Genomic DNA, 25,734 nt, shown 5'->3' with positions numbered 1-25,734 from the left:
TCAAGGTGCTGCATAGGGCCCACATGACTGGGACGAGGTGGAATAGGTTTTTCGGGGGCGAAGACAGGTGTGCTAGGTGCTCGGGGAGCCCAGCGAACCACGTCCATATGTTTTGGGCATGCCCAGCGCTGGGGGAGTTTTGGAAGGGGGTAGCAAGGACGGTGTCGAGGGTGGTGGGATTCAGGGTCAAGCCAGGCTGGGGACTCGCAATTTTTGGGGTTGCAGTGGAGCCGGGAGTGCAGGAGGCGAAAGAGGCCGGTGTCCTGGCCTTTGCGTCCCTAGTAGCCCGGCGGAGGATTCTTCTTCAGTGGAAGGATGCGAGGCCCCCAAGCGTGGAGACCTGGATCAATGATATGGCGGGGTTCATCAAATTGGAGAAGGTGAAATTTGCTCTGAGGGGATCAGTACAAGGGTTCTTTAGGCGGTGGCAGCCTTTCCTGGACTTCCTGGCGGAACGGTAGGGAAATAGGCCGGCAGCAGCAGCAACCCAGGGGGGTTTGGTTCGGTGGGAGGGAGAATTGTGTACATGGGTTTGTTGGATGTGACGGGTGTTATCTCTTTCCTTTTTGTTGTTTGCTTTTTTGTTTTTGTTTTTGTAGTTGCTTTTGTAGTTGGGTGGGTGTTGTTCTTGGGTTTTTACCATGGTTGTTTTGTTAATATTGTTTTGTTGTTATATTTTGTGAAAATCTTAATAAAATTTATTTTTAAAAAAAACAAACAGTGCTACCAAGTGGAATTTGATCAGCAATAGCCTTCTCACAGTCGCTCAGTTTGGGTTCTGCCAGGGTCACTCAGCCCCTGACCATATTACAGCATTAGTTCAAAGAAGGACAAAGAGCTGAATGCCAGAAGTGGGGTGAGGGTGATTACCCTTGACATCAAGGCAGCATTTGACCGAGTACGGCATCAAGGAGCCCGAGTTAAACTGGAGTCAATGGGAATCAAGGGGAAAACACTCCGCTGATTGGAGTCATACAGGCTCAAAGGAGGATGGTTGTGGTGGTTGGAGGTCAGTCATCTCAGCTCCAGGACATCACAGCGGGAGTTCCTCAGGGTAGTGTCCTAGGTCCAACCATCTTCAGCTGCTTCATCAATCAACTCCCTTCCATCATTAAGGTCAGAAGTGGGGATGTTTGCGGATGACTGCACAATGTTCAGCACCATTCGCGACTCCTCAGATAATGAAGCAGTCCATGTCCAATTGCAGCAAGACCTGGACAATATCCAGACTTGGGCTGACATGTGGCAAGTTTCATTCACGCCAGACAAGTGCCAGGCAATGTCCATCTCCAACAAGAGAGGATCGAACCATCGTCCCATGACATTGAATGGCATTACCATCGCTGAATCCCCCATCAACATCCTGGGAGTTAACATTGTTCAGAAACTGATCTGGGCTAGCCATATTAATACTGCGGCTGCCAAGGCAGGTCAAAGGCTAGGAATCCCAGGGCGAGTAACTCACCTCCTGACTCCCCCAAAGCCTGTCCACCATCTATAAGGCACAAGTCAGGAGTGGAATGGAGAACTGTCCATTGGCATGGATGAATGCAGCTCCAACACTCAAGAAGCTCGACACCATCCAGGACCAAGCAGCCCGTTTAATTGCTCCCCCTTTCACAAACATTCAAACCATCCACCACAGATGTACAGTGGCAGCCATGTGTACCATCTACAAGATGCACTGTAGTAACTCATCAAGGTTCCTTAGACAGCACCTTCCAAATACACGACCACTACCAACTAGAAAGTCAAGAGCAGCAGATACCTGGGAACCCCACCACCTGGAGGTTCCTGACCAAATCACTCACCACCCTGACTCGGAAATATATTGCTGTTACTTCACTGTCACTGGGGCAACATCCTGGAACTCCCTCCCTAACAGCACTGTGGGTGTACCTACACCTCAAAGGCTGTAGCAGTTCAAGATGGCAACACAGCACCTTCTGTAGGGCAACTAGGGATGGGCAATAAATGCTGGCCTAACCAGCGATGCCCACATCCCTTAAATGATTTAAAAAAAATATTAGTTCACAAAGAGATTACTTAAAGAGCAGGAATAGGCCTTTCACCCCCTCAAGTCGGTCCCACCAATCAATTAGGTCAAGGAGGACTTTCACCTTAATTCCAATTATCAGCTGTTATGGGCCATGGTTTAGAAAACTACAAAGTATATCATGGAGTTCACCTGACGTATAACTGTTTATCAATTTTGGTTATGATGAGCACAAGGGCCTGCCTTTCAGGTGTTATTCAAGACGCCTTAAGCACTTTTAATCAAAAACAAGCTTTATTCTACGAATTTAGTTAACATTTTTATAAACACGCTATATTAACTACCAACATAAATACCCCACACAGCAACAGTAATTTATGTATAACCTTTAATGAATTCCTCTTAACTGTTTCAATTTAATAACAACATCCCATAAAACAAAAAACCCTTTTACTAAAATAGTACTTAACTCTTATTATTGGTATTCTTCCTTGGAATGACTCTTTAAAATTGAAAATAGAGAGACGGGCCAAAATACTTCTCTTTCTGGTCCTACAGCAGCCAAATGTGAAAACGAAAGCAAAAAAACTCAGAGCCACTAAAACAGCCCCAAACCAAAGCAAAAGTAAAATGAACCCCCAGAGCCACAGCCCAGCTCCACCCACACAATGACATCACTGAAGCCACGTGATAAGACAAAAATATTTCTTAAAGACACTCCCACGACACAGCTTTGTTGCGTAAGCCTGAACACCCATACCCGACAAAAACCTTGCGTCTCTGATGTAAAAATTCCAAATGATCCCAAACATTAACAGCTTTTGGGGAGAAAGAGTTCCAGATATCCATTCCCCTCTTGTGAAGAAATGCTTCCCAACATCCTCTCACAGCAGCATGACTCGAAGGCTATGTCCCCTTGTTCCGCAAATTCTCCCCACCCGTTGGAAATAATTTCTCTTTATCTTCTCCAGTAAATCCTTTAAATGTCTCAAATATTTCAATTAGATACCCCTTAATTTACTATATTCAACACAATGTAAACCAAGTCTCCGCAATTGGTCTTCATAATTTAACTCCTAGGATGGCACGGTGGCGCAGTGATTAGCACTGCTGCCTCATGGAGCTGAGGGCCTGGGTTTGATCCCGGCCCTGGGTCACTGTCCGTGTAGGGTTTGTACATTCTCCCCATGCCTGCGTGGGTCTCATTCCCATAACCCAAAGATGGCAGGATAGGTGGATTGGCCATGCTAAATTTCCCCTTAATTGGAAAAAAAAAGATTTGGGTACTTTAAATTTATAAAAAATAATAATAATTTAGCTCTTTTAGGCACCTGTATTCTGCTGATGAATCTGTGCAGTACCTTCCCAAAGAATAATATATTTTAATGTACAAGTAACCCAAGGATTTGTAGCCCAGAGGAATGGGCAGGTAATCCACAGCCCTGGACTGGTAATCCACAGTCTTGGGCTGGTATTGTAGCAATCAAGGCCTCCAATTTGACCAGTTTGTGAACCATTGCACATGAACAGGTTAAATGCACTTACCAGCAAGAACATCTCTCTACCGTCCTCAATTACAAAAGCAGGGAGCCCTTCCACCCAAGCTGAGAACTCGCTCGGTCACCCAAAGAGGGAGCCCTCCCTCCCTTTCTCACTCAAGCAGGGAACACTTTTTCCTCAATCGAGCGAGAAACCCTACGGCTTCACCTGAGTCAGCAGAGTGGCACAGTAGTTAACACTGCTGCCTCACCGTGCCAGGACCCAGGTTCAATTCTGGCCTTAGGTGACTGTCTGTATGGAGTTTGCATGTTCTCCCTGTATCTGCATGGTTTTCCTCCGGCTGCTCTGATTTCCTCTCACCACCCAAAGATTCGCAGGTTAGGTGAATTGGCCATCCTAAATTGCACCTTCGTGGGGACAGAGTGGGCCTAGGTAAGGTGCTCTTTCAGAAGGTTGGTGTAGATTCAATAGGCTGAATGACCTCCTTCTGCACTGTGGAGATTCTATGGATTCTATGATTCCCAACCCACTCGAACAGGGAACCCTTCTCATGGACAAGGACCAGGAACCTTCCACACCTCATCTGAGCAGCGAACCCTCCACTCGAATAGGCAACCCCCCTCCCCTCACCTGAGCAGGGCACCAGACTCATCCAAGCAAAAAACCCCACTCACCTGAACAGGTAACTCCAGCATCTTGCCTGTGTGTGCAGCTGGTCCCCACCCATGTGTTGGAAGAGCACTGATCGAGGGTAAGCTCTGTCCCGTCACAGCTCACATTAAGGGACCAGATGACCCCAGAACCCTCTCCATAGGTGGCATCTCTTTCTGCTGACAGGGCTGTCCCACAGTTCAACATTGTGCAGACCACATTCGCTGCTTTTACATCCCAGCCATTGTCACATATGGTCCCCCAGACAGAGTTACGGCCAACTTCAACTCTTCCAGAGCACATGTTGCTCCCATTCATCAACCGTACAGGCACCGGACCTGAAATGTAGATGGGAACATGGTTACACTGGTCTCAGATTACCTAGATTCATTAGATTTAGATTTATTGTCACCTGTATCTAAGTACAATGAAAAGTATTGTTCTGCGTTCAGTCCAGGCAAATCATTCCATACATGAAAAACATAGGACATACAATAATACACAATGTGAATACATAAATTTAGACATCGGGGGAAGCAAATGGAGTATAGTGCTGTAACAGTAGAGAAGATGCTTTGATAGATCAGATAAGTCCATAAGAGGGCCATTCAAGAGTCTGGTGGAGATACGGAGAAGAAGTTGTTTTTTAATCTGTTAGTGCGTGTTCTCAGACGGAGTCAGTGAATGAGAGGCGGGTTCATGTGAGGAACTGAGCTATGTTCACGACTCTCTGAAGTTTCTTGCGGTCTTGGACCAAGCAGTTGCCTTACCAAGTTATGATGCAGCCAGATAAGATGCTTTCAATTGTGCATCAGTAAAAATTGCTAAGAGTCAATGTGGATATGCCGAATTTTCTTAGTTTCCTGAGGAAGTATAGGCGTTGTTGTGCTTTTGTAGTCGTAGCGTCGACATGTGTGGACCAGGACAGATTGTTGGTGATGTGTGTTAAGTAATGGGTTAAGAGATTTCCAATTAGTTGTCTCATTTATGTTAAGTATCCAATAATTGGCACTGATATGTAAAGGGGCTTCAGGTGGCCTTTGTGTCAGGTAATGTGAAGATAGAGTTTTGTGCAGAGAGTGGAATAAAGGTGTTTGTAAAAGGAGCAATACCGTTGCTCTTTATACAACAGCAGCTAAATGTCTAACAAATGATAGCAGAGGATGGTTGCTGTGCAAATGTAAAGGGTTAAAAGATACAACTTTTCCAGACCAAACCAAGGAGTGAGTGAGAAGAAAAAAAGATATATGGCTGAACCTAGGGTAAAGATGGCCGGATATGACTACCCCACTTATTTTCTGAAAGGGGATCGTACGACCAATGGAGAAGTGCAGTAGTTATGTGGACTAAGGTAAGTGCCTTGGGAAAGAGAAAACAAGGTATGGCATTGACTCTTTCTCTACCTTATGACAGTAAAATCCGAAGCAAAGTGTTTTCTGAGCTGGAATTGGAAGAGTAAACTCAGAAGAAGGTCTGGAGACTCTATTACGTTTTATGGATAAGATTTATAAAAAAGATGACTTTTTAAGTGCATATGAGCATGGTCGGATTTTGATAGGTTCCGGAAAATAGAGGATTTCGCCATTGAAGTCTATATAATAGAATTTGGCAGACTATATAAAAGGCTGCAGAAACACAACCTGGAATTTCCACAGTCTGTGTTGGCCTTTAACTTACTTAACTGTCCCAGAGTGAGCAACATGGATAGGCTCCTGGTTTTGATAGGGGTTCAGTTTGCGGATAAGGATACCTTATTCGATTAGATGACAGAAGCTTTAAAAACGTTTCTGGGGAAACATTCGATTCAGATAGTTCTGATGACCCAAATAGGTCAGTCTGCAATGAAGCAGAATATGGAAGATACACTACTAACAGGATGGCAAAATCGCACGGCTACAAACAGGTTCCAAGACTATAGAGGGAGATCGGGACCCGGAAATTATGAAGACAGAAACCCAGTTAGAACCTAGAATAGGAAAATCAACCCCAGATATGCTCGGGGTATGATAAATCGATGTTTTCGATGTGACTCTCAATACCATTATGCTTTAAACTGGCCAACACGTTATAATAGAGCTTTTGAAACGAGACATGAAACGGAAGAGTCAGAAGAGGAAAAAGATAGTGAGCAGAAAGAAGGCATTGTCCTCTTAACAAAGGGCGAGATTCTCCGCAAATGCGGAGAGTCGTAAAGGCTGCCGTGAAACCGGCCGTGTTTCATGGCAGCCTTAATGCCCGTTCCCGGGACCCGATTCTCCCCCCCCCCCCCAATCGGGGCTAGGAGCGGGACCCCGGGAATCACGGCGTCGCGGCCTTAACGACCGTAGTTAAGGCCGCGCGCCAAAATGACGCGTGGCCGGCTCCAACCCGCGCATGCGCAGGTGACGTCATCACGCCATTGACGGAACCCGAGCATGCGCAGTTCCGCATTTCTCCACCGCCGCCCGACAAGATGTGGCGGCTTGATCTTGTCGGGCGGCGGAGGGGAAATATTACGTCCCTTTTGGACGGAGGCCCGATGATCGGTGGGCACTGATCGCGGGCCTGTCCCCTCCTGAGCACAACGGTGGTGCTCCCGCCCCAAACGGGCCTCTGGATGCCCCAAACGGGCATCCAGCGCCCGTTTTTACGACGGCAGCGAGCAGGTGTGTTTGCTGCCGTGAAAAAACGGGCGTAAAGGCCCGGCCGCTCGGCCGCGGAGAATTGCCGCTCGCCGTAGAAAACGGCGAGCGGCGATTTGTGACGTGGTTCGGGCGAGGGGGGGGAGAATAGCGGGAGGGCATGAAAAATGTTCGGGAGGCCCTCCCGCTATTCTCCCAACCGGCGTGGGGGGCGGAGAATCGCGCCCAAACAGTTTTACACTTATAATGAGGGTGTTGATTGCAGAATCCTTCAATTGTGCTGCATTGGACAGTGGCTGCACATCTACTGTGCATGGAATTGCTGGTTAAAATTTTACCTGGACTCCTTGAATACTGAAAATCGTAACAAGGTTAAGGAATTTGAAAGTTCCACAAGTTTCAGATTTGGAGATGATAATACTCTGAAGTCGCTGAAAAGAGTGGTGATCCCTTGCAATTTTGCCAGAGTGAATCATTTCATTAGCACGGATGTTGTATCAAGTGAGATACCTTTGCTTCTGGTGGACTTACAATTTACACAGCCGTGACATTATTGTGTTCAATTACTGACAAATAATATTTCAAGTACAGTTGTTAAGGATGTGTTAATGGCAGTTGAAAATGGGACTTTAACTGATAAAAAGCTTGTATTAAAACTGCATAGGCAATTTGCGCATCCGTCTCCTCGGAGGCTGAAGAATGTATTAAAGGATGCAGGGGTAAGGGATGAAGACTAGACTAAACTGATAGAACAGGTTAGTGATCGCTGTGAAGTTTGTAGGAAGTACAGAAGGACATCAGCACGACCGATAGTAACCCTACCTTTGGCCAGAGATTTTAACGACATTGTGGCCATGGATCTTAAATTTTGCAATTTAAAAATAATCCAAGTCAAGTTGAAGGAAAACATTGATATATCGATGACAGAAGCCATTGCAGCTGGAGAAAACAAATCTTCAACTTCAACCCTTCATTCCAGACAAGCAACAAATCACCTGCAAGACAGGGGTCTGCAACAATATATTTTTTTTAAATTTATTTTTTAGAAATTTAGTGTACCCAATTAATTTTTTCCAATTAAGGGACAATTTAGCGTGGCCAATCCACCTACCCTGCACATCTTTGGGTTGTGGAGGCGAAACCCACACAAACACAGGGAGAATGTGCAAACTCCACACGGACAGTGACCCAGAGACGGGATCGAACCTGGGACCTCGGCACCGTGAGACTGCAGTGCTAACCACTGAGCCACCATGCTGCCTTCAACAATATCTTGAAGGAGTGAACTGAATTTAATCTTTATAATTATTTTTGACCATTATCTGCATTTTAAACTTCGTGTTTGTATTTTAGCTAATAAATGTATCACTTTTACTTCAACTTTCAGCAATAGTTTTGTAATAAAGTAACCTTTATGTTGTTTAACTGCTCTCTCCACCTCTCCTGCCACCTTCAATGATTTATGCACAGATACACACTTCACTGCATTGCACTTCATCTGCTACCTGTCTGACCATTCCAATAACTTGTCTGAGGATTGGAATATCATCCTCGGAGTATCTGTTATCTCCTCCCTGACCTCCTTCAGTAGCCTCGGAAGCAATCCATCTGGCCGTGGCAACTTAACAACTTTTAAGGATTCCAAATCTGAGTACTTCCTCTCTCTTTACGACTATCCCGTCCAATATCTCAGAGTGTTCCTTCTGGACTACTATATCTGCACCATCCATTTCTTTTGTACACACGGAGAGAAAATATTCATTTAAAACCTTCTCACAGCCTCCTCATCTACACACAAGTCCCCTTCTTCATCTCCAATAAGTCCCACTTTTTCCTTCACTAACCTTTTACCATTAATATATTGGTAAAACATCTTTGGGTTTTCTTTAACTTTACTTACTAATCTTTTTTCATGCCCTATCTTTGATTTCCTGATTTCCTTTGACCCTGCACTCCTATACTCGTCTAGGCTATCTGCAGGGCTTAGTTCTTTGTGCCTATCGTATGCTTACTTTTTCTGTTTGATCTCCCCCTTTATACCTTTAGACAACCAAGGGGGCCTAGATTTGGCAGGACCACTCTTATTTTTGAAGGAGACATATCTACGTTGTACATTAGAGATCTCGCTTGTTAGTGCTTCCCATTGCTTTTTCATTGATTTATCCTCTAGCAGTGCTGGCCAGTCCACCTGAGCCAAGTCCCTTCTCATTTCTGCTAAATTTTCCTTCTCTCAGTTCAAAATTTTTACTCCTGCTTTATCTCTGCCCTTTTCCATAAATCAAACTGAATTGTGATCACCAACCCCAATATGGTTGCTGTAATGAACTCCAATTGACTTTATTGGTTGGCCAATTGGAGTATGAGCTCCCTCAATGATAGCTCATTGAGGGGGCCCATATAAGCACCTGTGTAGGCTTTGTGAGCCAGTCTTAAGTTGACTGGACTGCTAGCAGCACTGTTTGTAGCTGCTCCTGTAATATCGTTATTGTAAATAAATATTGGTGTGGTGACGGAACTCCTGCCTCTCGTGGATTACTACAGTGGCGACGAGGTAAACTACGAATTTTGCGGAGACCAGCTGCTGCACTCGGAGGGTAAGCTTTGCCATTTTAAAAATGCCGTTTTTTGGAGGTTAGAGGCATTCGACCCGGCTATTGAGGACTGGTCCCAGTATGTAGAGAGAATGTGTTACTTCTTCCGGGCAAATGATATACTGACGGACGAAAGGAGACGGCTTATCCTGCTGTCGGCGTGCGGACCCTCCGCTTTCGCCATTATACGTAGTCTGACTTATCCTGATGCACCGGACACGAAAACTTTCCAAGAAGTAACGGAATTGGTAAAAGAACACTACGACCCAAAACCACACCTCATTTTGCGTAGGTACAGATTCTACACAGCAAAGCGGGAAGACAGGGAGTCAGTCACGAATTTCTTGACCCGCCTGAGAAGGCTGGCGGAAAAATGTGAGTTCGGCCCAACGCTAAATGAAATGCTTCGGGACCGGTTAGTGTGTGGTATAAACGACCTCACAATACAGAAACGCCTGTTGGCGGAAACGGAGCTAGACTGCAGGCAGGCGTTACAGCTCGCACTGTCCCTAGAAAAGGCAGCAAGTGGGGCGCAGGAACTACAGGGCACGCCAATGGAGCTAGATACGTGTGAGAGGGACTACCACAACGGGTCCTGCTACCAGATAGCCGCTCTTAGGAAAAACCTGAGGAATAGAGGGAAAAAGGAAAACCCCAGAACTGCTCCCAAGTCTGCCAGGACTAACTGGAGACAGAGGGAAGTACCGGCTGAGGCTCCCCCAACAGAGAAGGCCCGTTTCTGGCACCAGACAGAGTGGGGTAACAACGACAGAAACCCTAGAAAGAGGAATAGCAGGTGGGGACGCAGGGAAGTACACAACCTAGACGCCCCATCCTCCTCCGAAGGGGAACAATTATATAATATTACAACGAAGAAAGCAGAACCCATTAGGATTACCCCACGGGTGAACGGGCGGCCAACAATAATGGAAATAGACACGGGTGTGGCCGTATCAGTAATGGGTGTGGCAGTCTTTAGAAAAATCAAAGATGGATTCCAGCCACTAACCCTAACAAAAACATCGACGAAACTTAAAACCTACACGGGGGGAACCCCTGGAAGTTCTAGGCACAACTCATGTACCTGTGGAATATGAGAAACAATTGCTCAGATTACCGTTGACGATAGTAGAGGGCTCCGGACCGAGCTTAATTGGATGGAACTGGCTGAAAGATCTAAAATTAGATTGGATGAAAATTTTCCAGAGTGGAAGCGGGCAGTTGAGTGGCGTACTCCAAAAATAACCGGAGGTCTTCCAGGAAGGTTTGGGGGAAATCATAGGCGCCAAAGCAACTTTGCACGTGGACCCAGAAGCCCTTCCGAAATTTTGTAAGGCCAGGCCGGTACCTTTTGCATTAAGGAAGAAAGTAGATGACGAAATAGAAAGGTTACGGCGCAACGGCATTATCAGACCAGTACAGTTTTCGGAATGGGCAGCGCCGGTGGAACCAATTTTGAAGCCAGACAGCTCGATACGTCTCTGTGGAGATCTCAAACAGACAGTAAACAAATACGCACTGCTGGACAAATACCCAATCCCGAAAATAGACGACCTATATGCCAAATTGGCAGGTGGGCTTTTGTTCACGAAACTAGACATGAGCCACGCCTACCTGCAGTTAAAACTGGACAAGGGCTCCCAGAAGTTCGCTATGATCAACACCCTGAAGGGCCTTTTTCGTTATACTAGGCTACCTTTTGGAGTGTCATCAGCCTGCGCTATATTCCAGCGTACGATGGAAAATATTCTGCAGGGACTACCGGAGGTGGCGATTTATTTGGATGATGTCTTAATCACGGGTAGGACAAACAGGGAACACTTAAGGAACTTGGAGGAAGTGCTCAGGCGTTTCGCAAAGGCAGGCATACGGCTAAAAAGGGAAAAATGTGTTTTTCTGGCCCCACAAGTGACGTACCTGGGATATCATCCCTTCTCACAACTGGAATTGATTCTTTAGTCATTAGTGCTATTCCCTCCTTTTTTATCTCCCACTCTATCATGTCTGAAGACTCCACTAAAAGTCTTCCTCCGGCCTGAAAGACAACTATTATCCATAGGATCCTTTCATTGCACCGACCCTCTGAAAGAGCACCCTACCTAGGCCCACTCCTCCCGCCCTATCCCCATAACTCCCAGTAACCTACATATCCCTGGACACTAAGGGGCAATATTTAGCATGGCCAATCCACCTTACCTACACATCTTTGGACTGTGGGAGGAAACTGGCGCACCCGGAGGAAACCCACGCAGGCATGAGTAGAGTGAGCAAACTCCACACTGTCACCCAAGGCCGGAATTGAACCCCGGTCCCTGGCGCTGTTAAGGCAGCAGTGCTAACCACTGTGCCATTGTGCCGCCCATTTACCATTGATATGTTTTCTGTCACTCGGCCAATTCCAGTAGTGTCCCTTTTATTCCATGAATTAGGACTTTGCCACAAGTCTGTTTTGCGGCAATTTATCAAAAGGCTTTTGGAAGTCCATGCTCACCATATCAACAGCATTTAAGTTAGTTAAACACGATCTTCCCTTAAGAAATGCATGCTGGTTTTATTTAACTAACCTGCATTTGCCAATGTGACTATTCAATTTGACCCAAATTATTGGCCGGGATTCTCCGAGCCGAAATCATGCTCGGTGCAGGGGCGGAGAATGGGGTCTCAGACCCGCGGCGCCGGAACACGATTCTCCCCGGACCGGAGAATCGCTGCCAGCCGCTCGTGCACTGTCAACACAGCGCCGGTCAGGGGCCGTTGAAGGAGGCCCCCGCGGCAAATCTCCACGATCAACCAGCCGAGTTCCTGCCGAGTTCCGCCGCCGTGGTTCCAACCTGGTTCCACCCGGCGGGAGCTCGGACTCGTGGCCATCCTGGTGGGGGGACGGGGGGATCAGACTGTGGGGGGGCCCCCCCGCGATCGGGGGCTATCAATCGGCGGGTACGCGCGATCCGGGGGGAGCCTATCTTCCGCGCTGTCCCACTGTGTGGCTCCGCCATGTTGCGCGGGGGCCGGCGCGAAAACGGCCGCCGCGTGCATGCGTGGACCCACGGGCAGAAGTGATGGGCCCTGTACCGCCAGCAGGGCCCTGCTATCCCACTTGAAACCGGAGAATCACCCCAGACTTTTTGAAAATAGTCTGGAGCGATTCGCACCCGTTTTCCAGCAGCGTGGGGACATAGCCCCATATTTGGAGAATCCTGGACATGTTCCACTCCTTCTTTAACCACTTTTAAAGTTATTAATATGACTTTGGGGTTCCCTTTTATGTTAACTGCCAGTCTCTTTGTGTACTGTTTTTTTGCTTCTCTTATTTGTATCTTCATCTCTCCATTGAAACTTCGGTATTCATTTTCAACAGTACTTTCTATCTGGCACCTGTCATAAGCACACTTTTTCTACTTGATCTTCATTTCTTTCTCACCCAGGGAGCTCCGTCTTACTATATTGAAGTTGGCTTTCCTCCAGTTAACTTTTCTCACTCTGAACTGTTCTTTGTTCTTTTCCATTGTCAGCCTGAACCTTATGTTACTATGATCACTATCTCCTAAATGTTCTCAAACTACACTTGATTTATTTGGCCCACCTAATTTCCAAGGACCAGGTTTAGCAGTTTCTCCTTCTGTGTTTGACTGAAAACATACTGTTGAAGAAAATTTTTCTGAACACAACCTGGAAACTCTTGCCCCTCTCTGCCCTTTACTCTGCTACCATCCCAGTGTATATTTGGAGAATGAAAATCCCCAATTTAAGTACTCCAGATTTTTTGCACCTCTGTAATTTCTTTGCAAATGTATTCCTCTACAATCCTTCCCACTAGTTGGTGGCTTATAGACTACACCAATGTAACTGCATCTCTTTTGTTCCTGAGCTCTAGACAAATAGATTCTGTCCTTGATATCTGGGACATCCTCTTTCTCCAGCACTGCAATCCTCTCCTTTATCAATACCCTCCTCCTTTCCTTCATTTCCACTTTCTTGATCACCTTGTAACCAGAGATATTTAATATCTACTCCTTAACTTCCATGTTTTATCCACAGCATCATATTTACATTTGGCAATCTGCACCTGTAACTTGCTAGTCTTAATACCACACTCAGTGCGCAGTAACCCACATTAAGACTTTATCACTGTTCCCTTTACTCTGACCCTGCCTATTAACTTGTTATTCCCTACTCTAGCGCTTTCTTTCTCTCCAAGTATTCTGTGCACCTTGATAATTTTTGTTCCCACACCAGGCCAACTAAGATAGTTTAAAGTTTCCCTCCCCCCAACAGCACTAGCAAAATGTCCCTGAAGGAACTCTGTCCCAGCTCAGTTAAGGTGCAACACATCAGCTTATAGAAGTCACATTACCCCCAAAGCCAATTCTAATGTCCCCAAAATATTAAGTTCTCTCTCCTGCACCATCTTTCCAGCCACTCATCCAAGTCTTATCTTCCTATTTCTGCACTCATGTGTGCATGGCACTGGGAGTAATCTGGAGTTTACTAACTTTGAGGTCCTGTTTTCTCATTTTCCACCTAGTTCCCTAACGTTTGGACTGTAAGATCACATCCCTTTTTCTACCTATGTGATTGGTACCAATATGGACCACAACACCTGGATGGTTTCCCCCTCCCCCTCAGGGTGCACTGCAGCCATTCACTGACGTGCTTAACCCTGGCACCAGGGAGATAACATACTAGCCTCGATTCACATCTGCAGCTGCTGGAATGCCTATCTATTCTCCTAACTACAGAATCACTTATCTCGTCTGCTCTTCCAGGCATTCTTGTGCACCACCTCCACCCAGTACAGCCGGGCCTCTCATGGTGTCATGGATTTGGCTCTGGTTGCATACTCCAGAGGAAGATTTAAAGAAAAATTCAAAAGGGGGATTTCCAACATCCGTGGTTAACTAAAGAAGTTAGGGAAAGCAACAAACTTAAGGAACAAGCATATCACTGCTCAATGGCAGATCAGATGATGGGAAGAATATAAAGGATAGCATAAAATGACAGATAGGTTAATGGGGAGAAGTAAATTAGAGCAGGAGAGGAAGTTAGCAAGGAATGTAAAAATGGATAGCAAGTGTTTCTACAGGTATTGAAACAGGTAAAGAGTAAGTAAAGTGAGTGTTGGTCCTCTAGAAAGTGAGCTACGGGTTGATAAGTCTGATGGACTTCATCCAAAGGTCTGAAAAGAGGTGACTAATGAGGTAGCTGATGCATTGATTCTAATATTTCAAAATTCTCTAGATTCTGGAAAAATTCCATCAGATAGGAAACTAGCAATTGTAATCCCTCTATTCAGAAGGAGGCAGAAAGCAGGAAACCATAGATCAGTTAGCCTGATGTCTGTCATGGAGAAGGTGTTAGAGTTGATCATTAAGGACCCTATTTCACATGTTCATACGAACCATCACTTTCAACAGTATTCAGAACTGTGTGTGGGATACACTGAGGTGACTCCTGCTCTACCTGCCCGTTCCTTTTTGACTGTCTGGTGTTCATTCCGCGAACATGTTAAAAAAATTCGACCCCATTGCGCGTGCGCGCACGATATTCGGCGCGCATGCGCAGCCAATAATTGGGCACGCATGCACAATGCGGCCGCTATTTTTTTAAACAGTTGCAGCTTTTTGTTTTACAAGTTCAGTAGTGGTTTTTATTCATTTATTCATTTATTTTGTTCATTTAATTTTTATTTGTTTCATTTATTTTATTCATTTTATTTATTTTGTACAAGTTCGGGGGGGGTTTTATTCATTTTTTTCATTCATTTTATTGTTTTTTTTACAAGTTCGGGGGGGGGGGGGTGTACTTTGATAAAATTTTACAGGAAAACAATTCAGAACTTTGGACAGATGGAGACTCCATACTTTCCGACACCAGAAGGCTTCACCTTCATCCAACAGGTTCCATTGGAGGAGCGTGTACGAGGGCCAAAGGGACCCAAAACCATTTCTTCCATTTTTGTCAGCAGCAAACAAGGTAAGAGAAAATGGTGGGTTGCACAGGTCGGCTGGCGTGGGTCGCGAAGGTCAGCTGCCATGGGTCACGAAGGTCGGCCGGGTTGGGTCCCGAAGGCTGGCCGGTTGGTAAAAATGGGCCTTAGGGGGTCCTTGAGACCCCTCACCCCAGCTCTCAAGGCCAGGGCACCCCCCGGCCGATCCTTGGCATGGGCAATCTGGCACCTGGGCACCTTGGCACTGTCTTTGCCAGAGTGGCACTACCATGGTGCCCAAGTGGAAGTGCTAAGGTTCCATGGTGGCAGTGCCATGGTGCCTGGATGCCAGGAGTGCCAGGGCACCATCTTTACCAGAGCCTGATCACCTGGGTGCCTCCAATGGCCAGGGAGACACCCGCAACCCAGGAGCCGTTACGCCTTGTCCACATTTACGTGGACCAATTCTAAACTGCATCATAGCTAGGCCTCCCAGGCGAGTCCATTAGTTCCTGAGCCTCATTTAAATGAACCATCTGTCACTGACTCCTTAAAGGAGGATTGAGGGGTCAGTGGGGGGGAGGCATAAGGGCAAAAATTAGGACGGTGAGGTGAGCTGGGGTATTGGTATCAGTGGAGGTTGAGGGCTTCTCGTTTCTGCCCATGTTGATGTTTGGTCTTCTGGTATTTTTATACAATTAGCCTTGAATAAAAATATATTTTTAATTTAAGTGAGCCACCTTGGTCTTGCCCAGATCCAGATTGTGACATCTCAGAAGATCTCGTTACATCTTGCGAGGCGTTTTGAGCATCACGAGACGCCTCTCGAGATTACACGTTCAAATCATGTCACTAAGTCATTAATGAGGATGTGTAATCTCGCGAGGGGTCATTAAATCGCATCCATTACTTTTTTGAAAGCAGCAAAGAAGGTTTCTACATACAGAGTCATAGAATTATACAGCACAAAAAAGGCCCTTCAGCTCATCATGTCTGCGCCAATCAAAACCAACCACCTAACTATTCTAATCACATTTTCCAGCACTTGGCCTATAGCCTTGTATGCCTTGGGAACGCAAATGCACATCTAAATAATTCTTAAATGTTATGAGAGTCTCTGCCTCGACCACCCTTTCAGGCAGCAAGTTCCAGGCTCCCACCACCCACTGGGTAAAACTTACATCCCCTCTAAACCTCTTGCCGCTTACCGTAAATCTATGCTGATGGTCATTGATCCCACCACCAAGGGAGAAGTTTGTTCCTGTCTATTCTATCTATGCCCCGCTCAGTCTCCTCTACTCTAGCTGCGGCCTAACCAATGTTTTATGTAGTTCCAGCTTAACCTCCCTGCTCTGAAACTCTATGCCTCGGCTAATAAAGGCAAGTATACCATTTGCCTTTTAACCACTGTATCCACCTGCTCTGCTGCCTTAAGTGACGGGTGTACGTACACACCAAGGTCCCTCTGGTCCTCGGTGCTTCCCAGTGGACTGGCGTTTATTATGTATTTCCTTGCCTTGTTTATCTTGCCCAAGTGCATCACCTCACATTTATCCAGATTGAATTCCATTTGCCCATCTGACCAGCCCGTCCATATCTTCCAATAATCAATGGCTATCCTCCTCACTATTTACCACCCCACCAACTTTTGTATCATCTGCAAACTTACTGATCAACCCTCCTACATTCATATCAAAGACATCTCCTTCTTCAAATTTGGGGACAAAATTGAATTTTAGAGCTCAGTTTTCAGCTTTTCCAGCTCTATTGTTGCTGAAGTAAATGAATCGGTGTCTGAATTAGCTTCTGCTGCCTGTTCTGACAATAACTATGCCCACCCAATATTTTCAAGAATTCCTGTCTCTTTGTCATATTGGGCATCTTAAGTCCTAACTGCTTAGCAATGGCTTTTAGTTGCTCCCTGCATATAAGGATATTAACTTCTTTTTTTTTTTAAATATAATTTTTGTTGGAATTTTTTACATAAAATATAAAACATAACGACAAACAATGAAATGCAACAAAATAACCCATAATAACTGTAACACCCCCAGACCATATGTATCCCATCCCCCCAACCCCAATGAACAACAAAAGAACTTACAAATAAATTAAAATTAAATAAACAAACATAGTCATTGTCCGCCCCCCCCCCCCCCCCCCCCCCCCCCCCCCCCCCCCCCTTTTCCCTCCCCCTCCCCCCCGGGTTGCTGCTGCTACTGTCCCAGTACCCTATCGTTGAGCCAGAAAGTCGAGAAAAGGTTGCCATCACCTAAAGAACCCTTGTACCGACCCTCTCAGGGCGAATTTGACCTTCTCGAGCTTAATGAAACCCTCCATGTCATTGATCCAGGTCTCCACGCTTGGGGGCCTCGCATCCTTCCATTGTAGCAAGATCCTTCGCCGGGCTACTAGGGACGCAAAGGCCAGCACACCGGCCTCTTTCGCCTCCTGCACTCCCGGCTCCACCCCAACCCCAAAAATCGCGAGTCCCCATCCTGGCTTGACCCTGGATTCCACCACCCTCGACACCGTCCTCGCCACCCCCTTCCAGAACTCCTCCAGTGCCGGGCATGCCCAGAACATATGGGCATGGTTCGCTGGACTCCCCGAGCACCTGACACACCTGTCTTCACCCCCAAAGAACCTACTCATCCTCGTCCCAGTCATGTGGGCCCGGTGTAGCACCTTGAATTGGATGAGGCTAAGCCGCGCACACGAGGAGGAAGAATTAACCCTCTCCAGAGCATCAGCCCATGTCCCGTCTTCGATCTGTTCCCCCAGTTCCCCCTCCCACTTAGCTTTCAGCTCCTCTACTGATGCCTCCTCCGCCTCCTGCATAACCATGTAGATATCAGATATCTTCCCCTCTCCGACCCAGACCCCCGAAAGCACCCTGTCGCTCACCCCCCTCGCAGGAAGCGAAGGGAATCCCTCCACCTGCCGCCTAGCAAATGCCTTTACCTGCAGATACCTGAACATGTTCCCCGGGGGGAGCCCAAATTTCTCCTCCAACTCCCCCAGGCTCGCAAACCTCCCATCAATGAACAGGTCCCTCAGCTGTCTGATGCCCGCTCTGTGCCAACTCTGAAATCCCCCATCAATGTTCCCCGGGACGAACCTATGGTTCCCCCTTAACGGAGCCTCCATCGAGCCCTCCACTTCTCCCCTATGTCGCCTCCACTACCCCCAAATCTTGAGGGTAGCCGCCACCACCGGACTCGTGGTATACCTCGTAGGAAGGAGCGCCCACGGCGCCGTTACCAGGGCCCCCAGGCTTGTATCTCCACAGGACGCCCTCTCCATCTGTTTCCATGCTGCCCCCTCCCCCTCCATTATCCACTTGCGCACCATCGACACATTGGCCGCCCAATAATACCCCGAGAGATTGGGTAACGCCAGCCCCCCCCCATCTCTACCCCGCTCCAAGACCCTCTTCACCCTCGGGGTCCCATGCGCCCAAACAAAGCTCATGATGCTGCTAGTCACCCTTCTAAAAAAGGCCCTAGGGATAAAGATGGGCAAACACTGAAAAAGGAACAAGAACCTCGGGAGAACCGTCATTTTGACGGACTGCACTCTACCCGCCAACGATAGCGGTACCATGTCCCACCTTTTAAATTCCTCCTCCATCTGCTCCACCAGCCTGGTAAAATTAAGCTTATGGAGAGTCCCCCAACTCCTGGCCACCTGCACCCCCGGGTATCTGAAACTCTTCACTGCCCTCTTAAATGGGAGTCTCCCAATTCCCTCCTCCTGATCACCCGGGTGTACTACAAATACCTCACTCTTGCCTAAATTTAACTTATAGCCCGAGAAGCCCCCAAATTCCGCTAACAGCTCCATTAACCCCAACATTCCCCCTTCTGGATCCGCCACATACAACAGCAGGTCGTCCGCATACAGTGATACACGATGTTCCTCCCCACCCCGCACCAGACCCCTCCATCTCCCTGACTCCCTCAACGCCATAGCCAAAGGTTCAATCGCCAGTGCAAAGAGCAAGGGGGACAGGGGGCACCCCTGCCTGGTCCCACGGTAGAGCCTAAAGTACTCTGATCTCCTTCCATTGGTAACTACACTTGCCATCGGAGCCGCGTAGAGCAGCCTCACCCATTTGATGAATCCCTCCCCGAATCCAAACCGCTCCAGCACCTCCCACAGGTACCCCCACTCAACTCTATCAAACGCTTTCTCCGCATCCAGCGCCACCACTATCTCCGCCTCCCCCTCCACTGCCGGCATCATAATAACATTTAGCAGTCTCCGCACATTCGTGTTGAGCTGCCGTCCCTTGACAAATCCTGTCTGATCCTCGTGTATCACCCCTGGCACACAGTCCTCTATCCTGGTGGCCAGGATCTTCGCCAGCAACTTAGCGTCAACATTGAGGAGCGAGATAGGCCTGTATGATCCACACTGCAAGGGGTCCTTATCCCGCTTCAGGATCAGAGAGATCAGTGCCCGCGACATCGTCCGGGGCAAAGCCCCCCCCCCCCCCCTCCCATGCCTCATTGAAGGCTCGCACCAACACGGGGCCCACCAGATCCGCATACTTCTTATAAAATTCCACCGGGAACCCATCCGGCCCCGGCGCCTTACCTGACTGCATTTGTCCAATCCCCCTGACTAGCTCCTCCAACTCTATCGGCGCCCCCAGCCCCTCTACCAGCTCCTCTTGAACCCTTGGGAAACATAGCCTGTTCATGAAGCTCTCCATCCCCCCTCTCCCCATCGGAGGTTCTGACCGGTACAGTTCCTCGTAGAAGTCCCTAAAGACCCCATTTACTTCTGTCCCCTTCTGCACTACATTCCCACCCCTATCCGTCACTCCACCAATTTCCCTAGCCGCATCTCGCCTGCGGAGCTGATGCGCAAACATCCTGCTCGCCTTCTCCCCATACTCATATACCGCGCCCTGCGACCTCCTCCACTGTGCCTCCGCCTTTCTGGTGGTCAACAAGTCAAATTTGGCCTGCAAACTACGCTGTTCCATCAGCAACCCCTCCTCCGGTGCCTCCGCGTATCTCCTGTCCACATCCAGGAGCTCCCCCACCAGTCTCTCCCTCTCCTTCCTCTCCCTCCTTTCCCTATGGGCCCGGATGGAGATCAGCTCCCCCCGGATCACTGCTTTCAGAGCCTCCCAGACCATCCCCACCCGGACCTCCCCCGTGTCGTTGGTATCCAGATACCCCTCAATACTTCCCCGGACCCTCCTACACACCTCCTCATCAGCCAGCATCCCCACATCCAGGCGCCAGAGCGGGCGCTGGTCCCGCGCCTCCCCCATCTCCAGATCAACCCAGTGCGGAGCATGGTCTGAAATCGCTATGGCCGAATCCTGCACCTTCGGGATCAATCCCCTGCTCAGGACGAAAAAATCTATTCGGGAATAAACCCTATGGACATGGGAGAAAAAGGAATACTCCCGCGCTCTCGGCCTCCCAAACCTCCAGGGATCCACCCCTCCCATCTGGTTCATAAACCCCCTCAGCATTTGGCCGCCGCCGGTCTCCTACCCGTCCTTGAACTGGACCGGTCCAGTGGGGGATCCAGCACTGTGTTAAAGTCTCCCCCCATGATCAGGCCCCCCGCCTCCAGGTCCGGAATGCGGCCCAACAAGCGCCTCATGAAGCCGGCATCATCCCAATTCAGGGCATATACATTTACCAGCACCACCTTCTCTCCTTGCAGCCTACCCTTCACCATAATATATCTGCCCTCCTTGTCCGACACCACCTCAGCCGCCTCGAATGCCACCCTCTTCCCCACCAGAATCGCCACCCCCCCCGGTTCTTCGCATCCAATCCTGAGTGAAAAACCTGCCCCACCCACCCCTTCCTCAAACGAACCTGGTCCACCACCTTCAAGTGGGTCTCCTGGAGCATAGCCACGTCCGCCTTCAGCCCCTTCAGATGAGAAAATACCCTAGTTCTCTTAACCGGCCCATTCAGTCCCCTCACGTTCCAGGTAATCAGCCGGATCAGAGGGCAACCTGCCCCTCTCCCCTGCCGGCTAGCCATAGCTTATCGACTGCTCGCCCCAGGCCAGCTCGCCCCGCCTGACCTGTTCCCCATGGCGATAACGCCTCTCCTCTACCCCCCCAGCCCACACCAGCTCCTTCCTGGCCATTCCAGCAGCAACCCGGTATCCCCCCCCCCACCCCCCCCAGGCTAGGACCCCTCCTAGCCGCGACGCACCCTCCATGGTACTTCCGTGAGTCAGCTGACTTCTGCTGACCCGGCAGCTCCCGCCAAAACCCATCTCCTCCCGGCATGGGGTCATCCCCCTCTTGCCACACCTCCTTGGCACCACTTCAGCGGGGGAAAGAAAACCAGTGAAGGCCACGCCCCCACCTCCAGCTCCGCCCCCCCTGCCCCGCAGCGCGGATATCCAGAGGAAAGCCCGCGCTTTCACACTGCCACACCCCACCCTTCTGACACAGCTCCTCAAAATCCAGTTTCACCCCAACCCCCAGCCCCGTACAGAAGAGAACATATAAAACACAAACCCCCAACGTTCCCCACATACCCCACACCCATACCCAACAGACAAACCTACCCGGAAACAGAGCAAAAAGAAAACCAGCATAAGAATAACACCTGTCAAAATTGAAGAACAGCAACAGCGAAAACAGCAACGGCCATAGTGTGTCGCCGGACCCTAGTTTGAGTCCAGCTTCTCCGCCTGTACAAAGGCCCACGCCTCCTCCGGGGACTCGAAGTAGTGGTGCCGGTCCTTATATGTCACCCACAGACGCGCAGGCTGCAGCATTCCAAACCTGACCTGCTTGGCATGCAGCACCGCCTTCGTCCGGTTGAACCCGGCCCACCGCTTTGCCACCTCCGCACCCCAGTCCTGGTAGACTCGCACCACCGAATTCTCCCACTTGCTGCTCCTCTCTTTCTTGGCCCAGCGCAGCACACACTCCCGGTCACTAAACCGATGGAACCGCACCAGCACCGCCCGCGGGGGTTCATTTGCCTTAGGCCTCCTGGCCATCACTCGATGAGCTCCCTCAAGCTCCAGGGGCAAATGGAAGGACCCCGCTCCCATCAACGAGCTCAACATTGTGGTCACATACGCCGGGAGATCCGACCCCTCCAGCCCCTCCGCCAGGCCCAGGATCCTCAAATTCTTTCGCCTCGTGCGAACGTCCAGCTCCTCCAAGCGGTCTTGCCACTTTTTGTGAAGTGCCTCGTGCAACTCCACTTTCCCCACGAGGACCACGGCCTCCTCCTCCCTCTGAGCGGCCTGCTGCTGCAACTCCCAAATCGACACCTCCTGTGCCGCCTGGGTCCCAAGCAGCTTGTTTATAGTTGCATTCAGGGAGTCCAGCAACTCAGCCTTCAGCTCCGCAAAACAGCGCAGAAGAGAGGCTTGCTGCTCCTGCGTCCACTTCCACCAGTCCTCGGGTGTTCCGCCGGCCGCCATTTTGTCTTTCTTCCCCTGCTTTTCTTGGGGAGCTGCTGCAGCTTTTTCCTTTGCCCCACTCCGGGTGAGCACCATAAATTATGGGGAATGCTCCTCTAGACACCTTCCCCCACTGGGATTCGTCGGGACAGCGTCGACTGCTGCTAGAATTCAGCTTTCATAAAGGCCCTCAAGTCAGCTTGAGAAATCTGAGCTGGCCCTTCCCCCGCCTGCCTGCTTGTAGAGGCTCTTGTTTGCTGCTGCTTCCGCCCGATCTTGCACTGTTTCTGAGGGTCTGATAACCCAGAAACATACTATTCCTGGGGGAAAGTACTCCTTGAACATTCACCAACGGCTTTTCATCGAAATTCCAACCCGTGCCGCCCGAAAAAGAGCTCTTTTCTGTAACCTTGGGCAGGAGCTGCCACTGTGTGCTCACTCACGTCATACTGCACACCGGAAGTCGGCAAGGATATTAACTTCTGATTGATGAATTATTGTGCATCAAATGTTGCCATTTTAATGTATTGTTGGTACTTTTACAAAACAAAGCTCCAGCTGTAGCTTCCGGTTTGGTTTCCAACATTTTGGGACTCTGGGTGATGTTTTCCACGCCCCCTGTGGTGTGTTTTGTGGCAGAGGAGGCGCCAGTCGCTGGCTGGTGACAGGATCTTCTGGTTCTGCCGTTGTCAACGGGGTCCCCTGCCGCTAGCAGAAAATTCCAGCCCGTTACTTCCCTTCTATATCCAATTTCTTTGCATTTCAAAATTTGGCTCTTTTCAAAATCTATAACACCACAACCACCCATTGACACAATTTCTAAATTCAACAGAATACAATCTCTGCAAATTGTCCTCATGATTTATGCTTTTCAGCTCCGGTATCGTTATGGTGACTGTGCTCCAGCCCTTCAGGATTAATATACCCAGAGGCCGACTTCCGGTGGCGGCGATGACGTAGGAAGCCGCACATTTGGGAGCTCCCGTTTTGAACGGACTTTTCGGCTCTTTTTAGAGCCCAAAATGGAAATTTTTCGACGTCTCCCGGTGGGAGAAGGTGTGCTAATCGACTTTCCCCGCAGTTCATGACTCGAACTCGGAGTGGAAAGGGGGAAAAAACGGCAGCAGCTCCCCAGAAAAAATGGGGGAAGGAATCCAAGATGGTGGCCGGCAGAGCTCCAGAGGAGTGGAAGCAGTGGGCCCTGGAGCAACAAGCTGCTCTCCTGTGCTGTTTTGCAGACTTCAAGGCTGAGGTACTGAGCTCTCTGCAGGAAATGAACAGAAGGCTTCGGAGATTCAGACGACCCAGGGTGCTGCCAGGGCCGGCTCAAGGCACCGGCAACTCGGGCAGTCGCCCGGGGCGCCATGTGCTAGGGGGCGCCAGAGACTCGGGTCCCGCGCATGCGCAGTTGGGCCGGTGCCAACCAGCGCATGCGCGGTGGCCGCCTCCATCGGTCCGCCTCCCCTCGGCCCCGCCCCCCCCCTCGGCCCCCCCCCCCCCCTCGCCCCCCCCCCCCCCCCCCCCCCCCCCCTCGGGGCCCCCCCCCCCCCTCGGCCCCGCCCCCCCAGGGCATCGAAGTTCAGCTTGCCCGGGGCGCCAGCAACCCTAGGGCCGGCGCTGGGTGCTGCCATCAAGGAGTTGCAGACGCAGGCCACTGAACGAGAGGAGGAGGCCAGGATCCTCGTGAGTAAGGTGGAGGGGCACGAGGCACTCCACAAGAAGTGGCAGGAACGCTTCGAGGAGCTTGATCACCGCATGAGGCGGAAAAATCTGCGGATCTTGGGCCTTGCGGAGGGGCTGGTGGGGTCGGACCTGACAGCCTACGTGGCTACGATGCTGAACTCGCTAGTGGGGGTCAGATCTTTCCATCTGCCCTTGGAGCTGGAGGGAGCACACAGAGTACTGGCCAGGAGGCCTAAGGAGAATGAACCCCCGCGTGCGGTGCTGGTGAGGTTCCACCGGTTCAGTGATCGGGAGTGTGTGCTGCGCTGGGCCAAGAAGGTGAAGAGCAGCAATTGGGAGAATGGGGTAGTACGGATCTACCAGGATTGGAGTGCGGAGGTGGCTAAGCGGCGGTCCGGATTTAATCGGACAAAAGAGGTGCTTTACAGGAAAAAGATGAAGTTCGGAATGTTGCAGCCCACGCGCCTGTGGGTAACTTATTCGGACCGGCATTATTATTTTGATTCCCCGGAGGAGGCGTGGGCCTTCGTGCGGATGGAGAAACTGGACTTGAACTAGGGGTTGGGGGTTGCGGGGTCGGTTGTAATACTTTATTGCTGGATTCTGCTGTTGCTGTGTTCTCTTTTTTTTGTACTTTTGCAATTTTGATATGGTTATTTATAGGGGTGTTGTTCTGTTATGTTTTTTTGCTGTGGGGCATTGTTTGAGTTTTGTATCTTGCGGGGAGGGTTGGGGGGGGTTTGTTGTATTCTATGTCGGGTTGGGGGTATGGAGTGGGGCTGGTATTTGGGAGCTGCGTCAGAAGGGTGTGGTGGGGCAGTGCGAAAGCGCGGGCTTTCCTCTGGTTTCCCGCGCTGCGGGGCTGGGGGGTGGAGACGATTAACGGGGGGAGGCGGGGCCTTAACTGGTTCTTCCCCGCGCTGGAGCGGTGCCTGGAGGAGGGATAGGATGGGGGATGATCCCACTTTGGGAGGGATCGGGTTATTGGCGGGAGTTTCCGGGGTCAGCAGAAGTTAGCTGACCCACGGAAGTATAATGGAGGACGGTTCGAGGCTTGGAGGGTTCCTAGCCTGGGGGGGGGGGGAAGGGAGGGGGGGAAAGGGGAATACCGGGTTGCTGCTGGTAGGGTCAGGAAGGAGCTGGTGGGGGCTGGGGGGACAGAGGTGAGGTGTTGTCGCTGTGGGGACTGGGTCGGGCAGGGGGTGCTGGCCTGGGGCGGGCAGTCGACAGGATATGGCTAGTCGACGGGGGAGGGGGGCGGGACGCCCTCTGATTCGGTTGGTCACCTGGAATGCGAGAGGATTGAATGGGCCGGTGAAGCGGTCGAGGGTACTTGCTCATCTGAAGGGGCTA

At 49.8% G+C, this 25,734-nt stretch overlaps 1 protein-coding gene across 3 annotated transcripts in view; it reads right to left on the bottom strand.

Annotated features, from left to right (window-relative positions):
- Positions 1 to 25,734, bottom strand: part of LOC119963342 — a 320,297-nt gene that overhangs the window by 119,976 nt on the left and 174,587 nt on the right. For all 3 annotated transcript variants that reach the window (XM_038792342.1, XM_038792344.1, XM_038792343.1), the window contains one exon: positions 4,171 to 4,485. In XM_038792342.1, the coding sequence (XP_038648270.1) occupies positions 4,171 to 4,485 (315 nt within the window). The remainder of the gene's footprint in view (positions 1 to 4,170; positions 4,486 to 25,734) is intronic.

The sequence above is a fragment of the Scyliorhinus canicula genome, chromosome 3 (assembly GCF_902713615.1).
Source record: "Scyliorhinus canicula chromosome 3, sScyCan1.1, whole genome shotgun sequence".
Lineage (NCBI taxonomy): Eukaryota > Metazoa > Chordata > Chondrichthyes > Carcharhiniformes > Scyliorhinidae > Scyliorhinus > Scyliorhinus canicula.
The sequence above is the reverse complement of the archived record's forward strand: the minus strand, read 5'-3'. Positions and strand labels throughout refer to the sequence as shown.